This window comes from Trachypithecus francoisi, unplaced genomic scaffold (assembly GCF_009764315.1).
Source record: "Trachypithecus francoisi isolate TF-2019V2 unplaced genomic scaffold, Tfra_2.0 Lachesis_group5, whole genome shotgun sequence".
In the NCBI taxonomy this organism is placed as follows: domain Eukaryota; kingdom Metazoa; phylum Chordata; class Mammalia; order Primates; family Cercopithecidae; genus Trachypithecus; species Trachypithecus francoisi.
In genome coordinates, this window is record NW_022681470.1 from 108217024 (window position 1) to 108235184 (window position 18161).

Here is an 18161-nt window from a genome sequence, read left to right on the forward strand (position 1 = left end):
TGATGTAACTAGAAGACAATATCATAGGATCTTAGCCTTCTCATCTCACTAGTGAGACAATGTAATAGTATCTCAAAGCTTTTCTCCCTGTTGTGACCAGTAAGAAAATATGTTCACTAAAACAACAAAACGATTTTACTGCCAGTTTCCGCAGCCTCTGCTATGGCACATCTTCACTGTGGTGTCTGGGAACTAGAAGTTTGGGTTTACTTTTGTTGTTGTTGTTTTTTGAGATGGAGTCTCGTCTGTCAGCCAGGCTGGAGGGCAGTGGTGTGATCTCGGCTCACTGCAACCTCCGCCTCCTGGGTTCAAACGATTCTCCTGCCTCAGCCTCCTGAATAGCTGGGATTACAGGCACCCGCCACCACACCCGGCTAATTTTTGTATTTTTAGTAGAGACAGGGTTTTGCCATGTTGGCTAGGCTGCTCTTGAACTCCTGACCTCAAATGATCCGCCTGCATTGGCCTCCCAAAGTGTTGGGATTACAGGCATGAGCCACTGTGCCCGGCCGTGGGTTTACTTTTTATGAGTTCTTGCAGTGGTAGATGGGAATTTATATTTCACCTTAAGAGTATAAAATTAACCATGGTCTTGAAGTAGGTTTTAGGCACTTTTCATACCAAGTTAAATCAAAACACTTCATTCTAAAAGTAAGAATAAAACTAAATAATTGACCTTTAAAGATAATGTGGATCGTTAGTCTGCTGAAATGGAATTTTGTGACCTTGTGGTAACTGGACTTATGTTACTGTAGCCATTATAAATGTGTAGTAGCTGAATTTCCAGTAAGAAACTTTCTTCTCTCCCCAACAGTGTAAGAAAGGATTTTCAGTAGCAAATTATTTATCCAAAGCTATTTTCTTTACAATGAAAGATGAAAAATGGGTATAATGATATTCAACTCTAAACAATTTCAAACTCTATGTATAAATAAAAGAAGTGTAGCTATACTGGTAAAATCATTATTATAAGAATCTTTCTGATTTTAGGACTTTGAATGTTTGTTACTTGGAGGGACAAAAGTCTATCTGCGGACTCAGACTATGATGGGACCTCGCTCCACCAGTAGAAAGCAACATTGAACCAAAGTGACAGTAACAGAAATGCAGGCCAGGAACGGTTTTTTTTTTTTTTTTTTTTTTAATATCTATATAAAAAATAACGAGCAATTTACAGATCTTTCTCTAATCAGAACCTCAAGTGTATATATAAAGGTACTGTACAATATATAAACATTTACAACCAGTACATCCACATTTTGCTCAGCATTCCAAGGCCACATTGCTAAGTCAGTATATAATCAGGACAGAGGTTACTTAGGAAGAACCACATAGGACAACATATGACATCAAAGTTATGTCACAGTTAACAAAAATAGGATTTGTTACCACTAATTGTGGACTACAGGGAAAATAAATAATTTCTGTGGTACTAAGTTCTTAGCATTTATCAAGCCTCCTAATTTTGCTCTATTTGAATAGTTACAATAGGTGGGTAAATATAGTTCTGGATGAAAGGGGGATTTCAAAAATCTCACTCTGGGAAGCATGTCTTATCTACAGGGGCTAATACAGTTGTTGGGTTAAAGAGTTTCACAGTCAGACTCCCAGAGGGAAGGACCTGGACATAATGTGCTTCACAACAAGATGAACCCAGGTGACATAGCAAGTGTGTTCACACACTCCATGGAATAGTTCTATTCTCAGAAGGTGCCTTTATTTATATAGATGCTACTGAATGCTGCTTCAGGGAACTGAAAAACCTGGATCTATTTTATGGAAGTTAACAGTCTCCAACTTCTAAGAAACATCTTTAACTAGACTTTTAAAAAGAATTCTGAAAATGTGTACAAGCTAAGCAGATGTTTAATCTCCCTTTCTTGTTTTTAAATAAGAAAGTTAATGTAGCTAAAAGTTAAATAAGATCCAGTAAGTACTGTCTACACATTTGTCCTCACTTGCTGGGCAGCATACCCTACACAGGCTGTTTCTAAACATCCAAGCTTGTGCACCTGCTACCAGAAGAGTTGGTACCTGCACTGTGAAACTGGTTTCATGATTAAGTCCCTCACATAATCTATATAATAATTTTACTTTTTAAATATGTATTATGTATTAAAGACTAATGACTTTAGTAGTAGGTACAGCCAAAATATCCAGAAATAGTTGGCGGTTTTTCTTCAAAGAGCAATAAACACTATTTCCACATGCTTCTTTATGGTTTCATAATTAAATAAGTGAAATAAAAAGCGTGACCTGAGATGCTCTAAGTATACTTCGAGGTTGGATAACACAGCAAGGGATGAACTCTATTGCTTAAAGTACTTTCTCATTTTGAACATTCAATTGTAAGTAATATCTTTTAACAGTTATTTGAAACAACTTATCCAGCCAAATTGAAATAAAAAGCTGTAAGAAAGCATCAATATTGGACTACAATTTTTTCCTTAAAGTAGTGATGTTTGGGGGTTTTATTTTTAAAGTGGGACATCGTCAGTAGCTGTTAGAAGACAACTGCCATCTTTAACGATGAGTTAACAGTCTCGTCTTCTGCAAGGACTCACATATTTCTCTCTGTAAACATGCAACATGCTATTGAGAACATCAACTTCCAAGCCAAACCTAACTTTTTCATTACTGTGGAAACAGCTGAACGAGAAGGATAAAAACAGACATGATACAGCAGATAACTTGGCACAAATACAAAGTGAGTTGTGACCACATTGTTAATATCAACATATGTCATTTGTTCAGACACTCATGAAGATGATGAGCTGGGCAGCCTGAGCAGGGCGGGTCAGATGAGCGTGTGGATGCAGCTCCTTCCTGAGTGCGAGGGAGGGCAGCCGGCCAGGGGGACAGTTGGTTCTTAGCAATCCTAAAGGCCCTTCATGCAGCCTAGGTAACTTGATGCTCACATTAACATGTACTTATCTGTTTCAGAATATCTGAAAAAAAAAAAAGGCTTTTTCTGGAAAAATGCTGCTGTAAGAAAAGATTACAACTTGTTTTTGTTTTACACTAAAGGTTACTGCCGTTTCTCAGCCATACCAATAGTGCCTGTGACTTTATTTCCACTTGGCACCTTCCAGGGCCCTGGAGTTATCGGTGTTTTCTTAACTGGAGAACTACTTTCAGGTTTGAACCTTCCAGTCTCTTTGTTTTTGTCAGCTGCCTCTAGTTCTTTCCCTTTGTGATCTTCTGTTTTGTTTGAAACTACCTTCTCTTCAGGTTCTTGCTTCAGCCTCTTTTCTGAGAGCTGGATATTTTCTCCTATTTTATCATTACTAGAACTTGTTTCTCCTGTGGTTACTTTCTTTCCTTTTTCATTTTCAGATACTTCTTTACTTGTAGTCTTATTAGTCTTTTTGGATGCAAGAGATTTCTCATCCATTCTTTTGCTTTTCTTCTCTGGAGACCTTGTTCTGCTTTTTTCCACCTGATTCTGCTTTGCCTCTTTCCTGATGACGTCTGATTTTTCCTTCCCATCTGGGATCTGCTCAGCATTATTGCCTATATGGCCTGTTATTCTTCGACTCTTACCCTCTAACAATTTGGCCTCAGCATTTGATGGCGCTTTGCTTCCTTCAATTTTTTGCTGCTTTTTTGGACTGGCAGACCGACCTCTGCTTTTTCTGCACTGATCTTGTCCAGAACCTGCCTTGGTGCTGACCTGGCAACTTTTATTTTCCCCTTTGCTGGGGCTGAGGGATCGATCTCTGGGTCTTCTTTTGGGATCATTTTTTAGAGGACTAGGAATCTTATCCAAATGTTCCTCTGAATGTTGACTGGCTGGCTTTTTGGGACTAACCGATCTACCTCTTCGTGTAACACCATTTTCTACTTTTAATAGATTTTTCTTGTTACTGTGCCCATGACTGCTGGGTGGATCCCTCTTACTCACATTTTTCTGGAGAAGAGACTGATGCTTTATCTCAGGTTGATTTTCATTTAAAGTGCTTTTCTTTTCAGGCACAATGTCCTTTAATTCTTCTGCCTTTTCACATATCTGAACTCTCATTAAAGATTCTTCAATTACTGGCACGTGAGACTCTTCAAATATGGAAGCAGAATGTGAAGATGGGGGTAATGGTGACTGTTCATCATAAATCACATTTGACGATGAAGGATTATTAATATCCCAATCACCTAAAAAAGTGATTGAATGGAACATTATTAAGTTTTAGAATTACAAATAGGAACAGTACATTTTGAACTTTGACAGCCATTTGAATTGTACTAACTGCTTAAAAAGCCTGTATTTTATACAGTTTGTGTATGTTTACAACATATCTCTCTACAAATATAGGCAGATGTGTATAAACATCTGTTCATACATGAAGGATAGGTTTATATACATAAAATAATATTCATATTTTTTCCAATTACATATAATTAGTGAGATAATATATGTTCTGTAAATTCTCTATTAGTAAAGCCCAATTAGAACTTACAAGTTATAAAGTTGAACCAAATTGCCTGGCCCAAGAAGCTCACTAATTATTATGAATTGATATAGTTTAGGATATGGCAAAATCACTAATTAATAAAGGAAACCAAACTGTGGTAACCAGAATGAGGCCCATGGGCATTTGTAAATAATTCTCTTGCATTAAGCTGTCAAATTTAATGTCAAAAGGAGACTGAAAAGTGCAGAAGATAGAAATAGATGTATTTAATAGCATCACTTTTAATTTAAAAGAAAACAAAAGAAGAAAGTGATTTACAAGACATGCAAATTTACCAAGTCTTTTTAAGGAAAGACCAAGAAAAGCCCTGAAAGCCTTAATGTTGCTCGGGTTTCACGTAGGAGCACAGACCGGAAGGAGCCAAACCTGAAGAGGGAAGAGAAAAAGCCTAGGACTATGTGAAAAAAAAAATCAGTGCAGTTAGCAAAGATGTCACTGGGAACGTATGATTTACAAGCAGATGGTGGAAGATAATACAGTCAGAGAATCATAAGCTGGAAGGCTACTGTAGGAGGTTATGTCTACACTTATCCCTCAAAAGTGGTAGGGTGGGGTAGGGCAGGGAGTGGGGAGCTAGATGAGGCAAGTACTGTGTGGGTGTCGTACTGCCTTTATTTCTAGAATAGCACACTCAAAAAACAGTAACTTTCAAATACCATGATATTTCAAAACATGCAATGGAAACCCAGGAAGTTTAACATTAATACAAGACAGACATGGTCTCAGGTCCAACTCCGTGTCTCCAGGTAGGGTGATAGCAACTTGTTTTTGCCGAGTCACCAGAAAAGCCTAAAGTTTTCATGCTACGCATTCATTATAATATAAACTTATCTTGCTTTACAGAAATAAAAATATTGGTTGGTAATGTGTAATTAGCTAAGTAAGGGAAAAAGCTGGGATATTTTGCAGAGATTTAAAATGTTTTTTATGATATTTAAATTGTTTGCCTCTAATACACTTTTTTTATAGGCACATTTCTCTACAAAAACAACTGTTTTTTCTGATTAAATTTAAAATACATTCCATTCCAACGAAAGTCCTGCCTAAGTCACTTGTTTTCTAATACTATTTATGATAACTCTGCTATGTAACTAGCTTTTCATGGTTCTAGCATTCATCTCTGAATTAACTAGTAAAATATCTATCCTCTGCAAATATATATTCATTTTTCTTCTGCCCCCCTCCATAATATACAACTTTTCAGCTACTAGTGGGCTACTTGACTTACCATGGTCAGGTATCAAGCCAGTTCCTGGCCTCAAAAGAAGAAGAACTTTATTTCCGCCAGCCTGAATGAGCTCAATTGCTCGAGTATGTGTGATTCCTTGTGTAGGTTCCCCATTGATTTCAACAATCTGGTCACCAACCTAGACAGAGAACATTCACAGGAACGACATGAAACTATGCATCCTTTGTAAATTCTGCTTTTGTCAGCTCTTGACCCATTCAACCTTGCTAAGTGATTCTTTCGTCTGTAAAATACCTCACGTGTACCCAGTGCTGCCCTGCGAGAGTTGATGAGAGGACAGATGATAACAAACAACAGAAAGCGGCAGTGTCCAGGTTTACTCACAAAAAATCCTACACTGGAAAGTTTTATATGGCTAGTAACTAAGATCTGGACATCTTGAAGTCAAGAATCAAATTCTAGAATCAGATTTGGAATTTTCTAAATTTATAAAAATCAAATGTAGAATGTTAATCAAATTCTAGAATTTGGTTCTTGATTTGAAGATGCCCAGATCTTTAATAGCCATATAAAATTTTCCTGTGTAGGGTTTTCTTTTTTTCTTTTTGTTGTTTTTTGAGATGGAGTCTCATTCTGTCGCCCAGGCTGGAGTGCAGTGGTGCGATCTCGGCTCACTGCAAGCTCTGCCTCTTGCATTCATGTCATTCTCCTGCCTCAGCCTCAGGAGTAGCTGGGACTATGCAGGCGCCCGCCACCACGCCCAGCTAATTTTTTGTATTTTTAGTAGAGACAGGGTTTCACCATGTTAGCCAGGATGGTCTCGACCTCCTGACCTCGTGATCCACCTGCCTTGGCCTCCCAAAGTGCTGGGATTACAGGCGTGAGCCACCACGCCCAGCCCTGTGTAGGATTTTCATAAGTAAACCTGGGCACTTCTTATGTAGGGTTTTTATATGTGAGTAAACCTGGACATTGTCTCTTCCTGTTGCTGCCATCTGTCCTCTTATCAACTCTCACACAAGAGAGCACTGAGTACACGTTAGGCATTTTAAAAACAACAATCCAAATGATACTACAGAGTTATGTCTGAATGTGAAGGGTACTTTCAAAGTTGAGCTGAATCCGAAATGTATCTCCTAAAACCTGGGCAGAGGGCTCCTTATCTTTGAAGCCTTTCTGGCCTCCAGGGAGAACTGCTCATTCCTTTGAGCTGCTGCTATGTCCTGTACATACATGAGGCATTTGAATAAATTACATCTTTATAGATTAAAATTCGTAAAAATTTAAGCTTGGAGAATAGATTAATATGAACAGTTATTTAAAACCAGTAACTTAGTGATGTTAAACTTAGTGATGTTAGTGTAAAATCATTTCTCAGGGCCAGAGGCGGTGGCTCACACCTGTAATCCCAGCACTTTGGGAGGCCGAGGCGGGCAGATCACCTGAGGTTGGGAGTTTGAGACCAGCCTCACCAACATGGAGAAACCCTGTCTCTACTAAAAATACAAAATTGGCCAGGCGTGGTGGCGGGTGCCTGTAATCCCAGCTACTCGGGAGGCTGAGGCAAGAGAATCACTTGAATCCGGGAGGTGGAGGTTGTGGTGAGCCGAGATCATGCCATTGCACTCCAGTCTGGGCAATGAGCGAAACTCTGTCTCAAAACAATAAAAATTTTTAAAAAATCATTTCTCAGGAAAATAAACATAAAACTAGGGATCAGAATAAGATCTACTTTAGTACCATTGTGATTTACTAGAAATGTCTTGAGTTACTTTAAAAGAAAAAGGGAAAATATGTAAAAGTCAAGTATAACTTTGGAACAGACCTAATTAAAGATAATGATGGTACTGATTTTAAATCTATTTCAAGCAAACACACGTTGATGAATGCCAGATTGGATAAAGAAAATGTGGTACATATACACCATAGAATACTATGCAGCCAAAAAAAGAACGAAATCATGACCCCTTGCAGCAACAAGGATGGAGCTGGAGGCCATTATCCTAAGCAAACTAATGCAGAAAACCAAACACGTCATGTTCTCACTTGTAAGTGGGAGCTAAACACTGAGTACACATGGACACAAAGATGAGAATAACAGACACGGGAATACAAGATGGGGGAGGGAAGGAGAGGGTCAAGGGCTAAAAATCTGCCTATTGGGTACTATGCCCACTACCTGGGAGATGGGAACTCATTCATATTCTAAGCCTCAGAATCATGCAATATACCTGTGTAAAAACCTGTACATGTACCCCCCTGAATTTATTTAAAAAGTTGAAAACTATTTCAAGGTGACATGTAAATGAAGGATACTGGCTTCAAAACAGAAAAATTAAACAATGGCATATTGCTGAAATTCCTAAAAGCAAATACTCAAATGTTTGTAAGAGCTTATTAAAACAATCCAGAAGTTCCTTTGAGTTGAAGCTAGCTAGCTGCAAGGTGACTAAAGAATAAAAAAAAAATAAGCCAATCCAGAAGTAACAAAACAGAAGGACTCAATATTTAACAAAGGTCAGTGGGTCAACTTTTTCTACTGATACAGCACAGCACAGGCGGTCAGGAGCCTGTGGTTCCCATCTTGTGCTCCACCTCTTTCTAGTGTTGTGGTCTCATTTTTCTCATCTGTTAAATGAGGATAATATTAGTACCTACTTCGTGGGGTTCTGGGAGGACTTAAGATAAAACATGATTATATACCAAGCACAAATATTAGTTTTCAAGCTATTTTCAAGTGTATCATTATGAAGATTTAACTGTAGACTGTACTCCATTCTATACAATGCAAAAAAAAATTCAAGTCAACTAAAAAATAGACTAAAGGTCTTATTGCATACTTATTTTAAATAAGGGAGGCTTACTCTTGAAGAAATGGCAGATATCAGAAACAAGATTGATGGATTTAATATGTAAGATGAAAACACCTTATTAAAACCAAAGTAAGACAATAGGATGGAGAGTAATTTGAAACCTCTTACTATCCAGAATATATAAGTGAAACAAAAGCCAGTACTTAGATTTCCCTTGATAAGTGATGGAAAAAGAATCATTTTCATGAGGCAATGTAGGTAATAAATTAGCACTAGATATATAATCCTGCTGATAAGAAAATTAAAGTAGATAGTATTTGGACACTGCTTTGGGTATATCTTGTAAAACGTGTTTGAGGTTATAATTTATTTCAGTCACATTCTTTAGCTTAAGTTCTCCAAACCTGTAACACTCTTTATTCTTTTACTGCAATAAACTGCAAAAAAAAAAAAAAAAAAAAAAAAAAACTTGTAATTGAACAGACTTGCCACCAGGTGTCATTTCTGTTTAACTTTAAAATTGAATGAGGGGAAGGAGGGGGAGACATTGCTTTAAGATTTATGGTAGGCCCTCAGAGCGGGATAAATTCTGCAGAGACCTACATACACAAAACTACAGATGCAAAAGACTCTCCTCAGAGGGAAATTCAGAGAAATTTCCTTTTAACATTTTGAGTCACTTTAAAAATGTGATAAAAAATAATTTGGAGAAAACATCTTTTGATAAATAGAACAAACATTTAAGTTCGGTTTTGTATTATTGAAAAATAATTATGGGGACAGAGGAGAGAGAGGAAGGAAAAGAGAAAAAAAAATAGAACCAACAGAAAAGAAGTAGGAAGAATAGATAAAAAGAATGTTCCCTTTTTTAAACAAATCACTATCTTTTTAGGCAGTCTTGTCGTTTTAAAAACAACATCCACTACAAATGTATTAAAATGACAAAATATTTCTACCACATGGCTTATATTATCTCACAACCTGTTAAGAAACTATCTGCCTCTCAATGAAATCCAATCCAAACTGGACTCAAGCCAAGACCTGACATAGCGGAAAAGACATGGACCGAGCTTCGAGGATGACGGACCAGGATCATACCTGGGTCACACTGTGGCCTTCACAGGCTGAGTGATCTCTGCAAGTGACTAGGTCTCCTTGAGCCTCAGTTTTAAATCTGAAAGTGGGGATAATGTCACCTATCTCAGAGTTTCTGAGAGACTATAAAACTAATGTAAGTAAAAACACACGTGTAGGAAAACATATATTGCCTCAAAGACAGCAAACTTAATATTTTCTAAATCTGATTCTGTTCTATGTTAAATATTTAAGTTTGACACTATTCGCTAATATGAACCTTTTCCATTCAGCTATTTCTCAGTTCCTTATCCCAGAACACTTTCTTCTCCCTCCTCTCTAAATTTCAACCAGAGTGAAAGGAAAAACCTCTCAATGATTCTCAATACCCTTCCATCTATGTTACAAGTTAACATTTTCTTGTTTTCTTAATGACACTAAGATTGTTGCTAATTATTTCATATATCCCCACTCCTGTTCACCCAGTAATACGTGCTGGGAACTGATCTTAAAAAAAAAAAAAAAAAAAAAAAAAAAAAAAACACAGTCATTCTCTCAGTATCTAGAATGATCCATCCATTTTACTCTTTCAACAAATACCTATGGAGCACCTGGTGTGAATATTCAAGGCACTGCATCAGGTGCTGGAAATACAGAGTAAGAGGTATAGGACACAAAGCACAGTGGTCACCCTAATAAAGGGAGAAGAGGAGAGGCAAGTGGGGGAGGCAGAGGGGGCACTCAGGTGGCTCCGTGGTGCAAGTGTCAGCTGGAGATAAACTCTTATCATTTGGACAGCGGCCACCAGAGAAAGTTGTCATCAATAACATGTTATTGAGCACTAGTTATATGCAAAGCCCTCATAAGCTTTATCAAGTCAAGATTTTGATAATTTAATAGCCCAAAAAGTGACTTCTCTGAAAAGCTGACATTTTCTTACAGGTTAGAGCACACTAGGGTTTAACAGTTAATTGCTTATTTGCGTTCGTTTTTCAGAGTTTATTCTTGAAATAAAAGCTGATTTCATCATTAGATTCTAAAGTTTCTGCTCATTCATAAAGCATGTCATGCTGTCGTTTTTTCACTGAGGATGTTTTGCTGTATTGCCCAGACTGGTATTGAACTCCTGGGCTCAAGTGACTCTCCCACCTCAGCCTGCCAAGTAGCTGGGATTACAAGCACGTGCCACCACTCCTGGCTAAGAATGACATGTTTAGAACTAGACTTTGTCCGCTTTAAGGCCTGTTTGCCTTTTGTTTACTGACATGAGTGGATCTGAGGGTTATATTTGGAACCAACATTTAAAACAATGTTATCCTAATTTATCATGTAATTCGGACGTTTGTGACAATATATACAACGGAAGTGTTAAAAACACAGATGTAAACTAACTGAAGAGGTTGTGTGTGTGAGAGAGACAGAGAAAAGAGAGAGAGAGAAGATAGGAGGGGAGGGGAGGGGAAAGGACCAAGAAAACCAGGAATAAATATGCCATGCTCTGTAAACAGTGTCTCAGGATGCTCTTATTAAGACTTTAAGAAGTTTACTTGGACCATGTATTTTACATATAGTTCTGCATTTTGCAGATGAGGAAACTCAGGTTAGGAGAAGATTCTTGTCCTGTCTGATTTCCAAACCCATGTTCTTGTCACCATATGAAATTGTCTCTACGAGACAGTAGATCCAGGAGTTCTTGAGTTCTTGACAAGCTGTACTAACAGCATTTGGCCATCAGTCCCTCCTTGTCATAAACACTCTGCAGCTTTGGCTCTGTGGCTCTGCATGCTCTGCCTCTCCATTTCCTTTATCTTATCTAACTACATGCCTTGCTCAGAGCTCTGCCCTTGGCTCACTACTCTCTAAATATTCTTCTTTAGTGATCTTATCTACCACAAAGGTTTCAATGATCACTTCTCAGTAATGTCACAATCTGGGCTTCCAACACTAGTAGTAACTGGCTGCTAAACATTTACACCTGCTCTACTAGCTGTTCCCTTCACCTCAACATGACTCAAACTGACTACACCATGTCTTTGCCATATCCTTTCTCCCCTTGGCCTCCCTAATGGTTTTCATAGTACAGATGGGGCAAGGCTTCTGAGTCATCCTTTACTCTTCCTTTTCCTTCATCCCTCATTTAAAGGATACTTGTTGGTCATCTAGTCTGGTCTTTTCTTCACTGACAGTTGAACTCACAGGCATCTCTTATCTTCCATCCAAAGCGTTACCAAGTTATACTCCCACCACTACCACTGTATATGCATAAATTACAGCTACCTGGATTCCCTTCATCCACCCTGCACATCACTAACAGATTTTTATCAGCAGATTGCTCTGAGGGGAAATTCCTGGCTAGAAAGCCTCCTATGGCTTCCCACTGTCTAGAACCTTTATGCCTGTGACCCATATGCTTTTATATTCTCATCTCTTCTGTTCCTCTACGTATTTTCTAAATAAAATCTAAGTAAACTCAACCATTTGAAGTTCCCTGTACATGACTTATACTTCCTTAGTTTTACCCCATTGCTCATTTATTCAGCCTGGAATGTTTTCTCTCCTCAATTTCTCCCTATTGAAATCCTGTGCACCTGTCAATGCCACCTATTCTGTGAAATCTTCTCTATTCACCCCTTTGAACTTGTGCATGTGTCTGGTCATTCTGAGGGAGGATAGTATCTTATTTGTTTTGGGGCACTGTCTCTCCCAGCTAATTCAGTAGCGCGCACAAGGCTTTGGGTAATGCAAACACTCAGTATGTGTTTATGAAATGAGTAATGGGAGTGAAATGAAAAATGCAAAACTGCAAAATCACCCAGAAGCACCTTTTCTAATCATCACTAGAATATACCAGCTAATAATTATCAGGGTCATTTGCCTTTCTCACTGAATTACTTAAAGTTAAAAAAAAAAAAAAAAAAGTTCCTTTTCCCTCATGCTTACTGGTGGCAGAGAATGGAAATCCAAAATTTTTTTGAGTTAGTAGGGGGAAGGGTGTCTAGGAATTAAAAATTTTTAGTGTATCACCTAACTGAATACCAGTGAATTAACTTTTTTTTTTTTAATCAAGGACAGCAAATGTCTTTTTTTTTTTTAGATGGAGTTTTGTTCTTGCTGCCCAGGCTGGAGTGCAATGGCACGATCTCGGCTCACCGCAACCTCCGCCTCCTGGGTTCAAGTGATTCTCCTGCCTCAGCCTCCCGAGTAGCTGGGATTACAGGCATGTGCCACCACACCCGGCTAATTTTTGTATCTTCAGTAGAGACAGGGTTTCTCCACGTTGATCAGGCTGGTATCGAACTCCCAACCTCAGGTGATTTGCCTGCCTCGGCCTCCCAAAGTGCTGGGATTACAGGCGTGAGCCACCACGCCTAGCAGCAAATGTCTTCTATATAAGATTCTTCTTTAATTAACAAGCAGAGAAGAAGGAAAAACTATCTTATGCAGATCTAGAAACAACTTGGTCTGCAATGCCCTATATGAAGTCACAGTGTTTCAGAGTGAGAACATCTATGATGGAATACTACTGATGTGAATTCTAGTCCTTCAAACAGTAAGAAATGTTGAGAGCCACGCTTTTCAGCCTCTAGTTACCTCTCCAGGTAGCTAAGAGGGGGTAAAAATCCTGGGCCTATTGTTTCCTGGAAGAAGTTAAAGATTCTATTTGATCCTTGCTTTCTCAAGACTCTTATTAAGATGAGACGTGTATTTATTAATTCATTTACCCTCAGATGTTGACTATGTGAATAAGAAATGAATTTTCTTATTGACCAAGGTCAAGAAGGCAAAGTAGCATAACTGTAATACAGTTTAGCACACTGAAGAGAATAAATGAAATCATCAGGGCATTAGAAAAGCAAAATGACAAGCATTTGCCTTTTTGAGGTGTCAGTGATGTCAAATCCTGCTTTTTAGATGTAGGAGGTTCCTGCATTCCCTTTAAATCAATTATTAATATCTTTTGAAGTTTCTAGTCTAGAGTCTGAACCTAAGGTTACAGACAGAAACCAACTCACATGAATTCTGCCATCTTTGATGGCAGGACCATCTTCAGCAAGACGAAGGATGAACAGCCCCATGTTGTACTCCTTCCCCCCTCGGAGGCTGAATCCAAAGCCCCGGGGGCCTCTCTCCAGCTCTACTGGGTAACAACCAAGGCTCTAGAGAGAAAGAAGTATAAGAAAAGCAAGTTCTCACGGACTGTTTATTTACATTTTGAAGAAAGATTACTTCTATAGCTAGGGGAAATGATTTATACTCTCAATGTGCATTTCTATATTGTAAAGAAGGAATGTAGGTTTTGGTTAAAGGGCTCCTTAATTTTTATAAATGCAGCCTAAACTAATCTGAAGGTTACATGTCTTTTCTAGTTGGTCAATGTGCAATGGAACAGAGAACAGAATTTTGCAAAGTGCTTCCTTTAAGTAGCATTTGACTAACTTTCCTGAAAAACAAACAAATAACAAACAAAAAAACCCTAATTTGATTATGTAAAATACGATTTACTTCTAAGTACTTAACCAAGGGTTCAAAGTTCTCTTGCTATAGGGGAAACTTTTCTTTCACACCTGACACTCTCCCATGGATGCCAACAGAATGCCAAACACATGGCAGGTCTTCGAGAATTATTAGTTTTGCAAAAAAATTTATCTGAACTGATTTGCAATAAAAATTCACCAATGCCAGTGGTATGGCAACTCAAAATATCACTCCCCGTCTAGGGGAATGTTTGTTTACCTGATTGTGCCGACTGCCTACAACTGAAATTACTGCGGTGTCAGGCTGTGCAAGGTGCTTGTGGTCTGACCAAGAATGTCTGTAAGAAGTGGAGACATCTTTTCCAATTTCACCTTCTAGGGCACTTCTACAAGAGAGAGAAATCAAGTCACTCTCTGAACTGAGAAAATGAAAAACAGTCTAAAGGCAGATTAACTTCTTTTCTTTTAAAAGCTCAACCTTGCCATTTTTCCCTCTGACAAACCACTGTGAAGACAGACTATATCTAAAATCATAGGGGTGCTAGGAGAAACCTGGCCATTAATTCCAACATACCTTGAAGTCTGTCAATATCCCCAATTTTTTAAAGGACATCTCAGAGCAGTTTATATCAAAGAAAACTGCAACCAAATAACTACACCAGAGGGCAGTTAAGCTGACCCTGTCACAGTGAAAAATGGCTCTCCTGCAGCACCAATGCCCGTGAAGATGCTGATTTCTGGAAATCTAGTTTTTGTTTCATGGCTAATATTTTCAGTGAAAGAGGACAGAAATACACACAAAAACCTGCTCTGCTCAGGTGGCCTGATACGATAGCAATCCATATGGGTCTGCAGTTTCCCTATGAAAACTAGGAGGACGGCCGGGCGCGGTGGCTCAAGCCTGTAATCCCAGCACTTTGGGAGGCCGAGGCGGGCGGATCACGAGGTCAGGAGATCGAGAGCATCCTGGCTAACACGGTGAAACCCCGTCTCTACTAAAAAAATACAAAAAACTAGCCGGGCGAGGTGGCGGGCTCCTGTAGTCCCAGCTACTCCCGAGGCTGAGGCAGGAGAATGGCGTAAACCCGGGAGGCGGAGCTTGCAGTGAGCTGAGATCTGGCCACTGCACTCCAGCCTGGGTGGCAGAGCGAGACTCCGTCTCAAAAAAAAAATAAAAAAAATTTAAAAAACTAGGAGGACCAAGAGTAGCAGAGCCAGATGCTACTGTCATTTCTTTCTAATCCTCGCATGTCAGGCAAGATTGGATAATTATGCTGTGCTTGGGATGGAGGCTGGAAGAGGGACGAAGGTACTGCATGGGTGGGTGGAGGCAATGGGGACGGTATTTGAGGAACAGGCAAGAGTTGTCACATTGACCTCAACAGCTGGCATCTGCACTACTGTATGGGGGATGGATGATGGGGAGTGGGCTTATGAATACCAGAGCAATAAGGAGAGAATAAGGAAAAACAAAAACAAAAACAAAAAACCTGAGAATAGCCCCACCTGTCCCCAGGTATGTGGTTGGCCTGTGACTGTCCCATGGGCCTGTGCTGCAGGGCTGGGCTTTGCCTGGCTGAGTTTGTTCCTGATGGTGGACCATGATGCTCTGTTCAAATGAGAAAACAAAAGAAATAAGAATTTGTACATAAAAATGTGAAGACCAAGTGGATCTGTGAAAGTGAGACAATAGCAGATGGTTCCTGCTGTACTGACCTCAGTGGCTTTAGCATGAGCAGCACTATTGTCAGCTGTCTGGAACTGGCACATTAACATCTTTTTTCCCTGTGGCTTTTGATTAAAGTTTATGTGTCAGGAGAATAGGAATCATATTATGTCCCCATTTTCACCTTTGTTTTAGTCATCCATATAACATAAAATTCAGAAATGAATATAATATTTATCTAGAAGACAGAGCTCCAGGAACTATACTGTTGCCTATTCTATGGGTTTCCAGAGCACACACCTAATAATTGGTAACCCATTCTAGATAACAAAGTCAAGTCTCAGGAATGCTGGAACACGGAGGCCAGTCTGCAAACCAAACTCACACCTTTGAACCTGCATCCTCAATATAGGAGCAGTTATTTTGCCTGACACTGAGAACCAAAGACAAACTTATAGAATCCTGAGTGCTGCTTCTATTTTCTCAGAACACCAATATAGGTGAAAAACATTACATCTGTTTCTGTATCATTCCTGACAGCTCTGGATTCCCTGCTGTTCCTTGAAGGTAGCTTTCACAGCTAAGCATAGTGACTGCCTGCACCTAGAACTAGATGGCAAGGAGGGGACAATTAAACGAGATGCCTAAGGCTGGCAGACTCATATTTTTGAAGTTGAAACTTTTGAACATTTTATTATGTTTAAATATAAAAGCATAGGATATTTAAAGTATCAGAGAGAGCGAGCACAGCTTAACGATTAAGACCATGAACTCTGAGCAAGATGGACAGAGTTTAAGCCTGACCCATCATTTACTAGCTGTGTGTTCTTGAGCAAATCTGTTATGTTCTCTGTGCTTTGAATCGTCTTGTCTATGAAAGGAGAAATACAGTTATCTCATTGAGTTATAGTATCAAAGGAGCTTATAAATGTGCATGCTTAGAATAGTGCCTGGCATATAACAGTCACAATATAACAGTTTCTGTTATAACTATCATCATTTTCATCATCATCAAAATAATATCTCTCACTTGGTATTGCATTTCTCCTTAAGCATATATTCTGAAATCTTTACCTTGCTTTACAAAAATGTTAAATGTAGAGGATATTTTAAGTTAGAAAACCATGTGGAAGCTGATGTAACCTGAATCTTAGAATACAATAGAGAAAATCTCACGTTAAAGATAAAAGATATGAATATTAAGAAGCAGTTTCCATTGAGAAAGCTGAAACTTCAGGCTTCGCTACAATACATGCATCACTATTTTATGGGTTGGATTAAGTTGCTACTTTCCAAAGTTCTGTGAGACTAAAAACACAGATAAATCGCTTATTTCTATTGAAAAACTTCTTGTAGCTACAGAGTACTCTAAAAACACAGGCCAGAGAGTAGAAAGTGGCAGGAGGAAGAAATGGTATATGGCCAAGCCAGGTGGCTGGCCCCTGAGGATTTCTACGCCCTCTGGCTGCTAGGCTTAGGTGTGAACCTGGATTTAACAACGTGTACCAGACCTGGAGATGCAGAACCAACCTCTGGACCAGAACTTATCCAGAGGGTTGTGTTTCTTCTTTAAATCAAGTATTCCAGGAAGGGAGGGTGGGGGTGGAGTGGGCTATGAACTTTTTTTTTTTTGGAGACCTGGACATTGGTTGCTCTTTTATATTGCTATCATGAATTTTATTTTTCCTGAGTAACTTTAACAAGTTGCTTATACTGACCTCCTAACTGCTCTCTTTGCCACTGAAGAAGACTCCAGTTTTAACACACAAGTTAAAATATGCCACTGTCTTCTGTAAAAAACCTATGGTGGGCTGGGTGTGGTGGCTCACACCTGTAATCCCAGCACTTTGGGAGGCCAAGGCAGGTGGATCACCTGGTCAGGAGTTTGAGACCAGCCTGGCCAACATGGCCAGGCTGTCTCTACTAAAAATACAAAAATTAGCTGGATGTGGTGGCATGCGCCTGTAGTCCCAGCTACTTGGGAGGCTGAGGCAGGAGAATCGTTTGAACCCAGGAGGTGGAGGTTGCAGTGAGCCGAGATCATGCCACTGCATTCCAGCCTAGGTGACACAGCAAGACTCTATCTCAAACAAAAACAAAAACAACCTATGGTGACGTTTTCTTGCTCATAAGATACTAACCAACCTTGTTACCTGGGCACGCCTGCCTTTCCATTTCACCTCGTGTTGAAAATTTCACCTCCTCTGTGAAATCCTATCTGGCTCCTTAAGCACATTGTGATCACAATGTTCTCACAGCATTTCCCACATTGTGTCAGAGCTGACAGAACACCTGTCTCTCCTACCATCCTCTGAACTCCTTGATTGCAAGAATCACACCTCAGTTATCTCAATATTCCTGTACTCGCTAGAAATTTCCAGAAGTTCTTCCACATTTGCTTCCTGGGTATGTCAATTTCAAGGTACCTGTCTCTAAACTTTACTGCCCAGTATAGAGTTGGATTCTTTTCGGTCA

The 18161-nt window shown here is 39.3% G+C and overlaps 1 protein-coding gene across 3 annotated transcripts in view; it reads right to left on the reverse strand.

Moving 5' to 3' along the window:
• Nucleotides 1-1135: 1135 nt before the first annotated feature.
• The window catches only part of MAGI3 (membrane associated guanylate kinase, WW and PDZ domain containing 3), a 300844-nt gene continuing 283818 nt past the window's right edge, over nt 1136-18161 (reverse strand). The window contains exons 17-22 of one of the 3 annotated variants that reach the window (XM_033198448.1): nt 15527-15629; nt 14280-14406; nt 13559-13702; nt 5698-5836; nt 4745-4835; nt 1297-4149 (exon numbers count right to left, since the gene is read on the reverse strand). In XM_033198448.1, coding sequence (XP_033054339.1) covers nt 4786-4835; nt 5698-5836; nt 13559-13702; nt 14280-14406; nt 15527-15629 — 563 coding nt within the window. In that variant the 3' untranslated portion in view covers nt 1297-4149; nt 4745-4785. Of the gene's footprint in view, nt 4836-5697; nt 5837-13558; nt 13703-14279; nt 14407-15526; nt 15630-18161 lie in introns of all 3 variants that reach the window. The other 2 variants (XM_033198447.1, XM_033198450.1) reach the window with 2 other exon arrangements.